Source organism: Podospora bellae-mahoneyi (genome assembly GCF_035222275.1).
Source record: "Podospora bellae-mahoneyi strain CBS 112042 chromosome 1 map unlocalized CBS112042p_1, whole genome shotgun sequence".
NCBI classification, from domain to species: Eukaryota; Fungi; Ascomycota; class Sordariomycetes; order Sordariales; family Podosporaceae; genus Podospora; species Podospora bellae-mahoneyi.
The window spans coordinates 6,025,719-6,041,618 of NW_026946359.1; the positions used below are offsets into that span (position 1 = coordinate 6,025,719).

The 15,900-nt window shown below is 53.4% G+C and overlaps 3 protein-coding genes across 3 annotated transcripts; 2 read left to right on the forward strand and 1 right to left on the reverse strand.

The window, feature by feature from the left end:
• Positions 1-256: 256 nt before the first annotated feature.
• Positions 257-6,987, reverse strand: QC761_117900 (uncharacterized protein; the record flags this gene model as incomplete). The annotated part of the gene is made up of 4 exons (XM_062875078.1): positions 1,521-6,987; positions 1,044-1,460; positions 430-837; positions 257-344 (listed from the first exon to the last, which is right to left on the reverse strand). The coding sequence occupies exons 1-4, from the start codon at positions 1,736-1,738 to the stop codon at positions 257-259; spliced, it is 1,131 nt and encodes a 376-aa protein (XP_062738309.1). The 5' UTR covers positions 1,739-6,987.
• On the forward strand, positions 3,434-4,956 carry QC761_117905 (uncharacterized protein; the record flags this gene model as incomplete). Its single annotated transcript, XM_062875079.1, is given in 3 exon segments — positions 3,434-3,811; positions 3,830-3,935; positions 3,997-4,956. The coding sequence occupies 3 exon segments, from the start codon at positions 3,434-3,436 to the stop codon at positions 4,494-4,496; spliced, it is 984 nt and encodes a 327-aa protein (XP_062738310.1). The 3' UTR covers positions 4,497-4,956.
• Positions 6,056-15,072, forward strand: RIM15 (rim15, signal transduction response regulator). Its single transcript, XM_062875080.1, has 2 exons — positions 6,056-8,962; positions 9,021-15,072. Exons 1-2 carry the CDS (start codon positions 8,483-8,485, stop codon positions 14,373-14,375), a joined length of 5,835 nt encoding a protein of 1,944 aa, XP_062738311.1. The 5' UTR covers positions 6,056-8,482; the 3' UTR covers positions 14,376-15,072.
• The last annotated feature ends 828 nt before the right edge of the window (positions 15,073-15,900 follow it).

Below are 15,900 nucleotides of genomic sequence, written 5' to 3' on the forward strand. Positions count from 1 at the left end.
AGGCCTATGGGCTGTCATCCGATACGTCGTAGAGATAAAGCTATCCTATTATTCTGTCCATAACAAGTCAGGAGACAATACTAACCACTTCCACAAGGACAAACACTGAAACCATGTCCCCAAAACACTATTTACTTTTCTACAGACTCAAATACCTTCACAAGTAACAAAAGGGACATCTAATACAGTGCGCCGTCCAAGTTGCTCGATAACACCCGAGAAATAAACACCAAAGCTCTGTAGATCCCAACCAATGTCAATATCCCAGTACAAGCTCCGACTTCGTCGAGAAAACATTCTCCAGCGCATCTCGAACCTCGAACTCCTCCATCACAGAACCAAACCTGCGTAAATGTCAGCAAACATACTCTAACAGCACCGTAACTAGCCGAAGGCAAGCGACCAAGAAGTACTCGAGAATCAACATACCCATAACACCTAACCTTGCCAGCCAACTCATCAGCCAGCTTTCTAAAATCTTCCATCCTCAACATATTAACACCCGGGTGCGTCACCACCATCCCCCACGCCATTACAGGTGTGATCTCCCCCTCCAGATTCAGTTTCTGGCTGAGGTTCATCAACGTTGCCAAGTCGGGCTTTGCCAAATCCCATGTACGCGGCTGCTCTCCAGTACGGCCATGATCGGTGACACCATGATTGTGTGTCTTGGTTTCTCCACTGTCGTTGTGTCCAAACGGGACCCCAGGGGCCATCCGGGTAAACGACTCGGGTGGGCACGATGCCATGAGAGCATGTCCGCAGGGTTCGACTCCGCCCGATTCGACAGTTCGGTCAAGTAGCCACGGTAGGTGTTCCATGCAAGGTCTCTCGAGCCTATTTTCTTCTGCCGAGAAGGTGTGGCGGAGTGGTTAGCTTGACGTTCTTCTCGGCTACCATATTTTCACGCCATCATCCTTGAGCCTCCGCCCTCCCACTGGTCGCAAAGCCATATGGCAAGGTAAGTGGGGGCAGTACAAGGAACAGAAAAGCGATGTAAACAGGCAAGCACACATGGATACAACATGAAAGGGATATCCTACGTTAACACAAAATCGATCCCAAGTTGCTCATAATCGAGGTTCGGATTCGGATTCGGATTCGGTTGGTTCTCGAACCCTCCCATACCCCCATTGTTTGGTGACGGGCCGCTCTGGTGTCCCATTCCGCCGGTTGGGAGGGGCGACGCAGTGAAGTTGCTTGTATTGCTCGATATTGGCACGTAGCTCCCGGTGATGCTGGCGGGACCGGACTCGTAGCCTAGACTTGGGTTGCTCAAAGAATCGTCCAACAAACTGGGACCACCCACAGCCACCCCTTGGCTTAGGAGCGCCTTGAGCTGGCGATTTTCCTCAGCCAGCTGGTCTTTATCCTGGGAGGCATGAGTGAACGCCTCTTTGAGCCGAAGGACTTCGTCTTCGAGAGCCTTGATATATCGTTCTTTGCGCTCTCGGTGTGTTCTATAATTTGACAGTGGTCAGAGACTGTGTTGCTAACCATGGATTCTAAAGTACACCTACCTTTGCGCTTGTCGGTTCAGCTCTTGTCTTCTGGTCAGCGCAGGCTTGCTGTCGGGCTTGGGTCCTCGACGCTTTGGAGGCTCCCCAGCCTTCGTTGTCGACTTCTTGTCGGTGATATTTTTCAGAAATTCGAGGTTCAGTGAAGACAGCGGGCCTGTGTCCTGATCCGAGGGTCCAGCATCGAGATTGTAGTCGTCTGGCGACAACGATGAAGACATGTTGTTACTGTCGTAACTGTTGGTGTGGAAGACTGGGAAATGCTATTCGTGGCCCTTCGGAACTGGTATTTTTTGGTGCTTCGGAAGCGCGCCGGCAGTGGGAAGATTGACAATACACAGATATGCGATCTGGTCTAGACGAAGATGTTGGGGGGCCCGAGGCAAGCTTATGCGCCGACTTGAACGCCGTCGAGTTTTAGGAGGACGAGGGCTATTTGGGAAAACAAGACACGCACGTATTTTGTGTTGGAAAAGCCTCGGGAAGTCATGCAGAGGAATCGACACGATGGGAAATATGGTGGTAAACAATTCTGCGAACTTGGTTCCGTCGTCAACGACGGTGGGAGGCGCCTGGTGGTGATTGCTGCGCCTACTTCATGCGGGGTCCATTTGGAATGGCGAGCTGGCGTGCCTGAGCTTGGCAGTCAATTTGGGGGTGCAGTTTATCTGCATCTAAGTAATCATGAAACTGGTGCCGAGGGAACGATGTTGGAGGCCAAAAAAATCAACCTGATTAGCCTCGATCAAGGCCTTCAGAAAGAATACATGTATTGCGACACGGACAAGTCCTCGGTAAGTCTCCCCCTAGTAGATGATGAGACGGTTGGATGGTTTTGGACAAGAGGCCGAAGCTGACTTCCAACCGAGCTGCGGCGAGGTATCACTGTCCAGTCTCCAAGCTGAAGAGGACCTGAGTTTGGCGGAGTTAAGATCCCACTGTGGGCAAGGCTGGCGGATTCCTCGCTGAGGCAGGGATTCCCAGGCCAAATGAATTGTGGAGTTTGGTTGTTTCTGTAGGCGAGACCGAGCTTGAATCCATACAATTTTGAAGACGGCATCGTCTTTTTGTGTTTGAAAAGCAACATGATGTGAATCAAAAGATTATTGTTCTGGAAGCCAGAGAGGCGACCCCCACGAAGCGCTAGAAAACTTGGCGATGAGGGTTGCGTATCTCCTTGGCATCGCGTCTTATCGCTGGAAGCATGCACAAGGAGAACACCAGTGATTCGAAAAGGAAGGCAGTACGGTGAGTTTGTTATTGATGTGTTGGTATATAATAGGTTTTCTACTCAAGGTCTGGAAGCAATTCTGCTGTAGAGAATGGGGCAGATGGCATGGGAGCCTTGAGCAGATCACACGAGGTCAATCGTGGAGTCAGACAGGGGTTATGTCTGGTGGCGCTCCCGCAACGATCAAACACCAAGCTTGTCACCTAACCCACGGCCAAGATATTGCCGTCTCAAGCTAACGACCGGCCAGGGTATTCCTGAGTCTCGACGGACGCTATCTCATTTTGATTGATGGAGCGGCGGCCTTGTAGACTACAGCTAGAGTCATGACGGCTGCCTTTTGGTGCGCGTGCATGATGCGTCGTAAATAACCTGGTGGATCAACACTTCTTCATTGACGAACTTCATTATTTTACCTTGGATGCCTGGAAGGTCAACTGCCTACCACTTGGGAGTTCCTGCCCTTGGAAAACACACGCAACTTAGCCGTGCCTTCCTGAGCTGTGTTCTTCCCGCCCATGGTCGAACACTTCACCATGATGAAAACAAAGGTGCTCCGAGCATCGCCAAACCCTCTCTCCCTTCACCCAGCCAGCTGGTCTCAAGCCTGATGACAGCCATCTTACCTTTACAATAACCTTGCATCATTCATTGTTAGCATCCATACAGCCAACAACCCAACACCATGACCTGCCTCACCACCCTCTTCCCCCATCCCCTCCGTGGCCTCCTCCTCGTCACCCCCTTCCTCCTCTCCACCGGCCTCGCCAACCTAACCCTGTTCCTGCTCCCCTTCGCCAAACTCCTCCTCCCCTCCTCCTTAATCCACACCCTCTGCTCCCTCATCGCCGGCACGCTAGTCTACCGCTTCATCCAGCACATCTTCACTGCGATCAACAGCGCCGAAATCACCTTTTCCGGCGACACCCCCTTGCCAAACGAGTCCGCCATCGTCATATCAAACCACGTCGCCTGGTCAGACTTTTACCTTGTCCAAGCTGCTGCTGATAAAGCAAACATGGGAGGCCACACGAGATATTTTGCAAAGGCGGGGTTGAAGTGGGTTCCGTTCTTGGGTTAGGGATTATGGGGGATGGGTATGCCTACTGTTACGAGGGAGTGGACGAGGGATAAGAGGGAGTTGGAGAGGGTTTTCAGGGGGGTGAAGGAAGAAGGGTGGAAGACTTGTGAGGTTTCTTTGGGGGGAAAGTTGATGATGATGATGAGGGGCTAATGATATGTTTGTAGGGCTGGTATCCTTTTCGGAAGGGTCACGGTTTACACCGGAGAAATACCTCCAGTCACGGCTCTGGTGCAGGCAGAATAGCAAACCCCAACCAGAGTATCTGCTCTATCCGAGGACGAGGGGATTTATTGCTACGGTGCAGCATTTGAGGAAGGCGCCGCATGTCAAGGCGGTGTATGATTTGACGTTGGCGTATCAGTGTGGGGAGGAGTTTCAAAAGGCGCCGACCATGTGGGAGACGATTGCAGTCCCGAAATTGAGTCTGACTAGGGAGCAAGGGGGGGTGGGGTATCGATTTCATGTACATGTGAGGAGGTTCCCCATTGAGGAGTTGCCGGGGGATGCGGCCGGGCTGGCGAAGTGGTTGGAGCAGAGGTGGGTGGAGAAGGGGAGGTGGCTTGAGGCGAGGAGGTTGAGGTGGGCGAGTGTGGATGTGCTGAGGAAGACTGACGGGATTTTTGGGGGGATGGGGAGGGTGGTGGATGAGGACTCTCGAACGTGAGCGTGGGGAATTCTTGACTGTCCTGGATTATTGAAGGTGTTGGTTCACTTTTGATTGGCGTAGCCTACAAGCTGTATCACCACAACCATTGCTACCAGTTTGCAAGATGGACTGAGACCAGCTATGAGATGAGCATGTGAACGTGGTGAATGTGATGATGGGGTGACTGGGGGTTCAACGAAGGTATGCTGTGGTACGGTACGTTATTGATCATGACGCCCCCAACTGCGAGCCCAACGTCCTTGAGCGGGGAAAACTGTCCGGTGAGCTATGCAATGGGAGATGTGATATGTCTTTTTGGATGGCATTAGGGCCCCTAGAAACCGTTGTGATCCAGCGACTCCCGGGAAACCTTTCCGTCTTGTGGTGGTCTGAAGCCTGACTACCTTGTGTCCATGGCTTTTCATTTGCCAGGACACGAAGCTGAAGCCATCGTCAAACGGGGGAGCCCAAGTCTACAGTAATCTTAAGACATTTATAGCATCCTGATGTCCCACAACAGCACCAAACAGCAAAGCTAACCAGATAGCTGATTCTGCTGTGGAAAAGGCCACCGGGACCACAGCTTTGCTTGGCCCAGTAGAGGTGGCTAATAAGCAAGAAGAGTCGTCCGAGCTTGGGGTGGGCAGTCGAGGTACGGTGGCACTGCAGCTTCCAATAGCTGAAGTTGAGCAAACCGAAGTGGGGGATCACGAGGGGAGGCCGTCGATGGGGATCAGATGTCTTACTATTACCTACACAGGGTCTTCGCTTGTGGCTTGTCAGGTGTGTAACAGGTAGAGACAAGGGGAATCAAAGTTGTTTGAGTGTCCGACAAGCGTATGTGCAGCAACGCCTATTACCTTTTATCCCGCAATGATCGTCAAAGAGTGACGGTTAGTCGGGAAAGGGTCTGGAACCTTTGGGGTTGCGACAAAGCCCAGTCCGCTTAGGTTGTCCGCGGACCAACCTACGGGAAAGAGCCCAGTGCAAGCGGGCGATCGAGATTAGGGTTGAGGGGGAAGAGGGGTAAACTAAGGGGAATAGGAGTCAATTGCATCGTCACGTGGTGGTGATTATTAGTAGTTGTGGAAGTTCTGCACTTCATTTTGAGCGACATTGAAAGAGGGCTGGTGGGGCTAAGGGATGTGCAGTCCTTTTGAAAAATCGACTGTTCAGATGTCTGTCGTCATATCGTCGGAGACAGGGAGGCCAAAATAGAGGAAGAGATAGGAAGAAAGATGTCAGCTGAAGTCTCAAATCTCCAACGGCTTCCAGCAGAGCAAAGCCGTGACGACGGAACTGGGTGAGGTCACCCATCCAACGCTCATAGACAGCCGAGTCGTCCCCAAAGTTTGACAGAGCCGTCTGTGCTGTGCTTGGGTAGCGACAATCCAAATTGAAAAGGCATCGAGCGGATGAGACCGTGGTGGGATGGACGAGAGGGCCCTTCGTATGCCATGTGTTGGGTTGCATTGTGTATGCAGACTCGTTCCACCGAGACACACCATCAAGCCGCCTCAATAGTATGATGGAAACGCAGCTCAATAGCCTCAGGAGGGGACGCTGCAACAAAACGACGATGACTCTTTGTTGCTTGCTGCGGGCACCGCTGGAAACTCCGCATCAGACTATCACCCGGCGTGCTTGCATTGCTGCAGGGAAATGCCACCCACAGGAGCGGTGACCGACCTCTCATCCCAACAATGCACTCAACTTTGCTGCTACATCAAGCATGCTGCATCAGCAGTGATAAGTTCTTGGCTCCAGATTGGGATGCTCTCCAACCCCTCCCGACTGGCCATTGTGCGTCCCAAGACATTCCACCCTGAACTTGTTCGATTGGCAACGCGGAGGGGTCCGTCTGTGGGCTAACTTCGAGTTCGACACAGCTTGAGGAACGCCTATGAAGTCATCTGTGGATGCGTTTGTCTGAGGATCGAGCGATGATCGAGGCGGTCTAGATGAATTTCTGGGGAAAAAGGAGGGGTCTTCGGGTTGCAGAGCCAATCTAGAGGAGCAAGTGACGGGAGCTTGTTCAATCGGCCGAGATATGGTTATTGCCAGCGGGAATGGTAAAGAAAGCAAGTCATGGGCTGGATAGACGTTGACTGGGTCTGATCCGGTGTCATTTGGTTGTCTCGTGCGACTAAAAATCATGCAGGATAAAGAGAATCAGCCAACGAATGGCTTGATGGAGGGGGTGACGTTTGTTGTGATGGTAGATCTGTTTCCTCAACCGTGTCGTTTCTTTTGATCGGCCCACAGCAATTCGGCAAACCCCAGGAGAGGGTAATCAAAACCTGAGCGATGACATGTTGAACGTTTCAAAGACACAAGGAAACGATTTCTCAGAACTCCGAGTCTGTCTTGAAGTGCCCCCAATTGCTGACCACACGCGTGGTCAGTGCTCCTGTTGTGGTGGGAGATCCAGATCATGGCCAAATCCACATTCGGGTTTGGGGGACTTTACCCCGCCAAGTGCCAAACTGAGTGACCACTCCAATCCGACAGCCAGACCCTGGGCATGGAAAGCATGACAGCAAAAAGGGGTCGAAACAACCTGAAAAACAGCCGTGTTATGGCTATCTTGAGCTCCTCCTTCAGACCAAGGCAACGGGCTGAATTGGCATTGTTGTTTTGTTTCTTGAGACTGAAGCTGCCAAATTGTAGCACTACCTTGGTTCGCGGAACACCCGCTAGCACATAATTGGTACTGATACTGCCAGGGAACATCCTGGAAGCAGCAGCTGACGCACTGCTGATTGGACAAGACCGGCTTCTTCCCCGCTTTCAACGGTACCCCACGCATACGCAGGAAGAGCAAGAGAGCCAGTCAGTCCAACTCGCTTCGTCAGGAACTGCTTCTTTCCTATCTCTTGGAAAGAAGATGGCAAGCAAAGCCGGGGACAAACATTCTGGATGGGGATAATCTGATAGAATTTCCTGAGCCACAGATTGAAGTGAGAAGCGAGTGGCACAGACAGACACCTGGTACCTAGACAGACGCAGACACAGACAGCACCGGTGCCGGACAGGTCGGTAAGGTTGCTTTTTTTCCGCTGACCACGCGCACCCGTCAACTCGCCAATCACCCACAGACAAACCTGCCAAGGGCCAAGGAAACAAAGGACCTCCCCACTTAAACTTTGGCTGGGACAACAAAATCCACCTGAGCCCGAGTCAACGACGACGACACCTCTGGACAACACAGCCAGCACAGCCAGGCCGTATCCTTGCCGGGAGACTCCTCCCGCAGCTGTTTCGTGTCTTGCTGCCCGCCTTGTCTGAGAATTGTCGCGTCGAACCGAATCACAGCCCCGCGATCGAGTCGTTTTCCCGACAGTCCCTTGGGCCTGTGCCCACAGCAAACCGTGACCGAGGGCGTGCGAGCGGCGTGCGTGCTGTACGTGCTCTAGCTGCTATCGATAACGTGGTCCCGCGGTCGTTCTGCTCCACAGTTGCCCGCCCTAGAGCCGCCATTGAGCCCAGCCTGTCTTCTCGGGCAAAGCGAGTGGTTCTTTGCTGTTGTCCATGCCCCCAGAGTGAGCACTTCCAAGCCAGCGCGAAATAACGACCACCTACTCCCGATCCACGGCGGCGATACCTTCACGTCAAGAACAGCATGTCTCAGGCTTGTGCTGGGTTCTAGCTTTTGGCATCTTGGGCCTCTACTGCCCTGCTCCGGCCCCACCTGCGAGCATTTGGCTGCTCTCCAACTACCAGCCACACGCTGAGAAACCTTCGACGACCAATTTCACCGTCTGCTTGACAGACAAACAACGTTCTTTGCCGGCCAGAAAAAGAGACAGGTTACAACGGAAAGCCCCTCGATGCTCAACCTCCCAACCGCCAGGGGATACCCTTGAGTCCATCCTCTCGCCTATCGTGTACATCTACATCCATCACCAGCCCTTCAGATTAACTTGTCGAGGGATATCACCCAGTCTACAATTGTTAATGTTGTCGAATGAATAAGGAGCCGCCAGAATAGCCACTTTACTGCAATGGAAGAAGAGCCTATTCCACCCAACATGCTGGCCCCGCCGGCCTTGAACTCGCTCCGGGCCGGCGGCATGGAGAGATCGTTCAGCGAGAACATTCGTGAGGAGAGAGAGGAGCTCCGAGAGGCTGCCGAGCAGACTCTCAATGTCCTTCTGGATCTTAACCTCAATGGGACGATTCGATGGGTGAGCCCATCCTGGGTTGATGTGATTGGGACACCACCAGAATCCGTCATTGGAACACCAATTGCCGACCTTGTTGTCAGCGAAGACCCGACCATCTTCTCCAAGGTTGTGCAGGACATGAAAGACGATGACCGGCGCAGCCAGTTTATACGATTTGCTGTCAAGCTGGGGCCCATGGCAAAGCTTTACCCGGTCGAGATGATTGGAGAGCCTGCTGAGGAAATGCCCCTCCCTACTGTTGAGCTAGAGGCCCAGGGTATCATGGTGTATAGTGGTGCGTCTGAGGGAGAAAGCCATGTGAGTTGCATCAGATGAATGCCATTTCTCGACCCAGGCGCTAATGCTTTCTCTTCAGAGCATGTGGATGATCAGACCCTGGGTAGCCCCACGAGAGATCAAGATTGATTTACCACCGGTTATCGTTGATTCTCTCGGGTCCGGCGCTGAAGTGTTGGCGAGTTACCTGACCCAACTCGCAGAATCCGGACTTGACGATCCAGCCCTCCATCCCCCGCCCCTTCCGGTTCTTTGCCGAATTTGCGAACGTCAGATTTCCCCGTGGTGGTTTGAGAAGCACACAGACCTCTGCTTGCAGGAACATCGAGCTGAGATGGATGTTCAGATGGCGCAAGAAAATCTGACCGAGCACAGGAGCGCGATTGTCAAGGTTCTCGACGCGTTAGGAGACACTCGACGAAGTCGCTCCTTGGTAGGGGAGCCATCGCCGCCATTGGCTGCTGAATACAAAGGGTTGCTTATTAGGGCGCCTACCTCGGCTACTTCTTCCCCGGGCACATCATCGCCAATCCTTGGCGCAGGTCGGTCGCGAGAACGATCGTCTGGATTTGGACATGCGCGAGCGCGGTCCTTCGCCGTGCGCAGGCCGCAGGTCCGGATTGTTGAGCTCTTACTGGATCTTTGCGATACAGCCATTGAAATCAGCACGCCGGCCATCAAGGAGTCGCCCCAGCCAGACGGTGAAATTCGCACGCAGTCCCCTCAGTCGGAAGGACATATCACGCAGGTTTTACAGTGGGAGACCCCAGGAACCAACACACTGGAACAGGAGCAGGGGCTTGCCCTGCTTTGCAGTGATACAGAAAAAGTAGCTCGGGACAAGGTGGAGGCCGTATTCCGTCACCGACGAATCTTGGAGTATGCCGAGCGAATTCGCGTCGAGTTTGCCATTATCGTTCAAAACTGTATCGATAAAGCCTTGCGTAGTGCGGCTAGGATTGCCTCTGGACATCCCCTCAGTGACATGACCGAGGATGAAGACGAGGCTGCCGTCATTGCGCCATCTCGGGGGGAGGAGGATATCTTTGTGGGAAGTTTTGATGAGCACCCTTCTGGTTTGGCTTTGGCATTAGAAAATGCAGATATTGATGAAGATCCTGAAAGACGGCGTTCATCTGCTGTCCACTCTACGAGATCAAGCAGTCCCCGAGAGTGCCCAACGCCGCGATCTCACCGAGGTGCCACAGCCAACTTTTCGGGTGCGAATCAGTCTCGACGAGAATCAATGATTTTTGAGAGCGATGCGGGTGCGGACAGCGATGGAAGCTTGCGATCAGCATCCGTGGCGTCAAGGCCGCCGCCGCGGACAGACTCGCCCATGTCCGAGTTCAGTGATCTCCGCCGGCAGGCAAGTTCGCGACAACATCATCGCAGAAGCCTGATTCTCCCCGGAGCCGTGTCTCCGCGGCGGCAGGAATCGCCATCACGTATGGGTCCGCCGTCGTCCCCCCTTCGGATTCACAAGCCCCGTAACTTTCCCTTCTCCTCGGACGCTCTGGTGTCTCCTGAGGCGTCCCCGTTGCTCACACATAGCGAGTTCACCTCGCCGAGCGTTCCCCATCATGTTCACCACAGAAGACAATCCTCGGCTGCTGTCTCGGCATCCACCGGGGACTTGCCCCTGAGCATCAAACCGCCTGTATCGCCACGACTGGCGCCTCAAGCCAAGGCCGTACCTCCATCGATTAGAGACTTCGAGATCATCAAGCCCATCAGCAAAGGCGCGTTTGGTAGCGTCTACTTGTCCAAAAAGAAGTCGACAGGCGAGTACTTTGCCATCAAAGTACTCAAGAAAGCTGACATGGTCGCCAAGAATCAGGTCACCAACGTTAAAGCGGAACGGGCCATCATGATGTGGCAAGGTGAAAGCGACTTTGTTGCCAAGCTATACTGGACCTTTTCGAGCAAAGACTACCTCTACCTCGTAATGGAGTACCTCAACGGAGGGGATTGTGCGGCACTCATCAAGATTCTGGGCGGTCTATCTGAGGAATGGGCAAAGAAGTATCTGGGCGAGGTTGTTCTCGGTGTTGAGCACTTGCACAGCCGCGGAATCGTTCACCGAGATCTCAAGCCTGATAACCTGCTGATTGATCAGAAGGGCCACTTGAAGTTGACCGACTTCGGTCTTTCACGGATGGGTTTGATTGGTAGGCAGAAGCGGGCACTGAACAGCGGCACTGATGCTGCCCCCGACTTGCTCAAGCAAGGACCGTTCGCTCGGTCGACATCCATCGCATCATCCAGGTCGACTTCCATGGACCTTCACGGCCGCAGCCACTCGCCTGGCTCCACGCCGCAAATGACTCCTAGCGATTGCGCCGTGAGCCTAGGGCCACCCTCCTACTTCAACCTTGGCACATTGTCGCAGGAACCACGTCGTGTGTCCACTCAGCGCAGCGACAGTGGCGGTAGTGAAGCACTGTCGCAGATGATTGGGAATCTATCTTTGGCTGATCCTCAAGTGAGCTACTCATCATCGGCCATTCTTTCCCCTGCCGAGGGGAGTGAAGTTGAGCCTGGCGCATCCCCAGACTTTGCCTCCCTTTCCCACGTCACTTCACACAACGGTCTCGAGTCCCACAGGGGCACTCCTCCGCAGCCATCAATGGCGCCGCCAAATTGGGCTCTGTTTGACCCCGAAGATACCACCCGCCGCTTCGTTGGCACTCCGGATTATCTTGCTCCGGAAACAATCAAAGGCGAACCTCAAGACGAAACCAGTGATTGGTGGTCCGTTGGATGCATCTTGTACGAGTTCCTCTACGGCATCCCGCCGTTCCACGCCAGTGAGGCCGAGCAGGTATTTGAGAACATTCTTGCCCGGAGAATGACGTTTCCTGAGATGGACCCAGAGATATCACCCGAGGCCAAAGATATCATCAACAAGCTGCTTTGTATGGATCCCAGCCAACGCCTGGGTGCTAACAAGGACGATAAGTTCCAGAGCGGAGGCGAGGAAATCCGTAATCATCCTTGGTTCAATGGTGTGAACTGGGACACGTTGCTTCAGGATGAGGCCGAGTTTGTGCCCCAGCCGGAAGACCCTGAGGATACCGAGTACTTTGACTCCCGTGGCGCCACGCTCCAGTCTTTTGTGGAAGAGATGGAGGATCAGAGCTCGCCCCCTCCCGGTGGCCCCCTTTCCGACAATTTTGACCGACCGCACGATGCCCTGTCTCGGGTTAGATCCCAGGTCAACTCCATGAAGCGTGGTTTGATGCCTCTGCACATTCCTCCGCACGTTAGAGACCACAAGAGTAGCCGGAGGCTCAGTGAACCTGTGGCCGCGGATGACTTTGGGAATTTCACTTTCAAGAACCTGCCTGTTCTCGAAAAGGCGAACAAGGATGTGATCCAGAAACTGCGCGCAGAAGCTCTCGCGGGCTCAAACAAACCCATCAGTCCCGGCGGAGCGAGCAACAACAGCATTACTTCTCCCGGAACAGGCCTTGAGGGTAGTCCCCTCATTGCCAATCCGGTTCAGCGGACGCTATCCAATGCCAAAGCTACTCAACGGCCCCAGTCGCCCTCTGGTCTGAGCCACGCCAACTCGTCTCCCAGTCGTGCTTCCCAGCCTTCGTCGCCCCTATTGGTCTCTTTTGTGGCAGGCCAAGGCGAGAACAGACGCAAGGCCTCTGCGAACTCGAATACATCGCAGCCCTCCACAACGACAAGTTCACTGCAGCCGGGAAATTTCTTCGATCTACCCCGCGTTCCGCCTAGTCTGCAGAAAGCGGCCACTAGTGTTGCTGCTTCCCCGTCCCCGGTGAAAAGTCGTGGGGGAGGGTTGCCTCCGCTGCCGCTCTCGTCACCGTCAAAGCCAATGCCGAATCACCTGATGTCTACTCCCAGGCACAGCGGAAGCTCCGTCGGCGGACGTTCCCGTTCGTTGACGGTGGGCTCGCAAGAAGGTAGCCCGGTGGCAGCAGATCTCTTCTTGGCGGCTGCTCATAAGAATCGTCGCAGCCAAGTATTTGACATGTCACCATCATCCTCGGACAACGAGGGCGACAAGGCCAATGCGCTGCTCAGAGTTCAACGACGGCGTCAAAGCTCGAGGCGCATGTCATATATCGCGGCAAATGAGGGCATTCCCATTTTCCGTGCTCTCGACGTTTTGATATGCGATGATCATCCCATCTCCCGCATGGTGATGGAAAAACTCCTGGAGAAGCTGCGGTGCCGTACCGTTGCCGTATCAACAGGTCCTGAGGCCATTCGATACGCCATGAGCGACATCAAGTTCGACATCATTTTCCTGGAGTTTAGGTTGCCGCAGATTTCAGGTTGGGACGTTGCCCGTATGATACGCGAGACCAAGCATGCAAACACCCATACTCCCATTGTTGCGATCACAGCCTACTTGAAGGATCTGAACGGGCCTTATCTCTTTGACTCGCTCATCGAGAAACCGATCAGCTCATCAAAGTTAACCGAGGTTCTTTGTTCACTTTGTCAGTGGAAAGCGCCCATGCCAGGCCAGCTGGTCAACACAACTCAAACATCGTTGCCGCTGCCGCATCCTGTTCCTTCGGGTCTTCGACAACAGGAGACCTTTCGACTTGAGGACAGCCCCACCTCTAATTCGTCTGGATATGCCAATCGTTCGAGCAGCAGCTTCCGGGAGGACTCAATCGCATCTAGTCTATATGGAGACTCGGAGTCCGTCATGACAGACGACATTCCGGTTCTGATCAGCAGGAAAGCCACTGGTGACTGGGAAGAGGGCGGCGGACTTGGCATCTCAGGTGCCGAGGAGATAATGTTGGGCCAAGGCGAGCCGATGAGGTCTCCCACGCTCCCTCATCTGGTGACTCAACAATCAGCACCAAGCCAGATGGAACACTCGCCGCTCCAAAAGAAAGGACCGATGCCTCAGCGTTCCTTTGAGAAGTTAAAGGCGAGGCGCGAGTCGCTCGAAAAACGGAGGTTCGAGGGCAATGTTGATTCGGCTGATGACGAAGACGACGAGCTGGATGCGGGGGGGACTGGCCGTACCCCGGCCTCTCCATCTGCTAAACACTCGCGCGCTAAGCAACAGCTGCCCTCGTCCAAGCTTGGCATCGAGATGATGAGGGCAAACAGCCACGACAGCATGCTAGAGCCTCAGACACAAGTAGCCACGCCGAATCATGAAGGTCAGCTTGAATTCCCCGAGAGTATCGCGCCGGAGATTGCCCCAACTCCTATCACGCCGCTTTCCAAGGTGGTGGAGGATCTCAACGAGGGAGTAGAGACGCCACCGGCTGCTGAGGGAGAAAGCGTCGACAAGGCAGATATCGACGTAGATGAGACTCCCCGTCCCAATTCGACCTTGGCATTCATGGCGTCCATTGACGAAGACCCGACTCCTCGCCCCCCTGCGCGGGTAACCGATAGAGACAACGTCTTGCCTTTTTCTGGGATTTAGATTGCTGCTACAAACCCCAACCACAAACACACACATACACATAACAAATACACCAACCCAAGATTTCCTTTCATTGTCTTGTCAACATATCATCGCTCAATATTTCATTTTGAGTCAGCGCGGCGTTTTACTGGCGGGAAGGAAGCTTGATGGAAACTGAAGACTGCATCATGAACCAACTCTTTGCTTTTGCTCTTTCATTTGTTATTTTTTTTTGGCATAGTGTGTACGAGTTGATTAGTCGAGCATCAAGAAGTGAAGTTGGGATGAGGAAGATGGTAGTGTTGTTTCAGATATGTGATTTTTTTTTAATTTTTTTTTTACAAGCTGACTTAGGTACATGTGTTGCCCGAGAAGGAAGGAGGGATTGAACGTTGTATTGCACAGCAGATACATTTTGGAGTGTGATATTTTTGGCGATGAAAATGGTTCGTTTGACCAAATTGATTTGAGATGAGTTGAGCTTTTGCGGGTTTTGTTGTGTGCTTCTTGAATGTTGTATGTCGCATATCCCCCGTTTTTTGAGCGTGCTTTGCAGAATGATTTGTGTGATGATAGTAGGCACGCTTTTGCAGAGGATGTAACCTTTCGTGGGATTAGGTCACAGGGCTTGGGGGGTGAGAGTGATAATATAAGATACTAGATTGTAAAGCGGCTGTTCTCCTGATGGTGATGTATCTGTGCACTGAGATGGCCTGTCCACGAGAAGCTGGCGAGTTAGGGTAGGGTTAAGACAGGAGGATAGGGGGCGCTCTCCTTGAGGGTTGGGTAGCGTGAGGTGAGCTGTGACTAGCCGGCCGGGCTTCTCCGTATGCGGCTCGGGGTCCTTGTGGCTTGCAGCAGCCGAGACATTTTTTGACTGCAACACAACATGACATCACACAGGGCCTCTGCTGTGAAGTGTGTGCCGACTTCCGTTGAAGTTTTTCCGCCTTTTCGTCTTCCCCACAGGCCAACAACCATATATTACCCACCTTCTCGAAGTCCACCCACGTGTGTAAACTATTGGATCAGAATAGCCCCGAGGGTGCCCGCTATTGAGTTTACGGATGGTAGGGTTGTGACCCCGAACATGCTGTATATTCGGCCGCATTCATGGGGAGCTGGCGGACAGCATATTCCTGTGTCGCGTGCTCAACATCCGGATCAGCATTGCACAGTCTGCCCTATGAGAACAACCTGAGTGGCACAGAAAGCCAAGCACAAACAAGCTCACTTGGCTGTATTGGCATCATTGGCATTGCATTGGCAAAGCATTGGCACATTGCTTGTTGTTGTCTTGGGAGCTCTTGGGGGTGGCTTAACTGTCCTAGCTGCGGGTTCAGTCCTAGGACCATCCCTGACCCCGTGAGCCCCCACCAGGGTCAAGAAGTGTCCACGTGCACGGGACTTGCCTCGACCGCCTCGAACACCACAGGAGCGCAGGCCGAGCAAGAGTCAGCAATATTCCATGCGAGTTTGTCTAAAGCTCTGACTCTTGGAGGCGAAGGTAGGGGCCGGTGCTTAGGCGAAGCTCGGTGGCAGA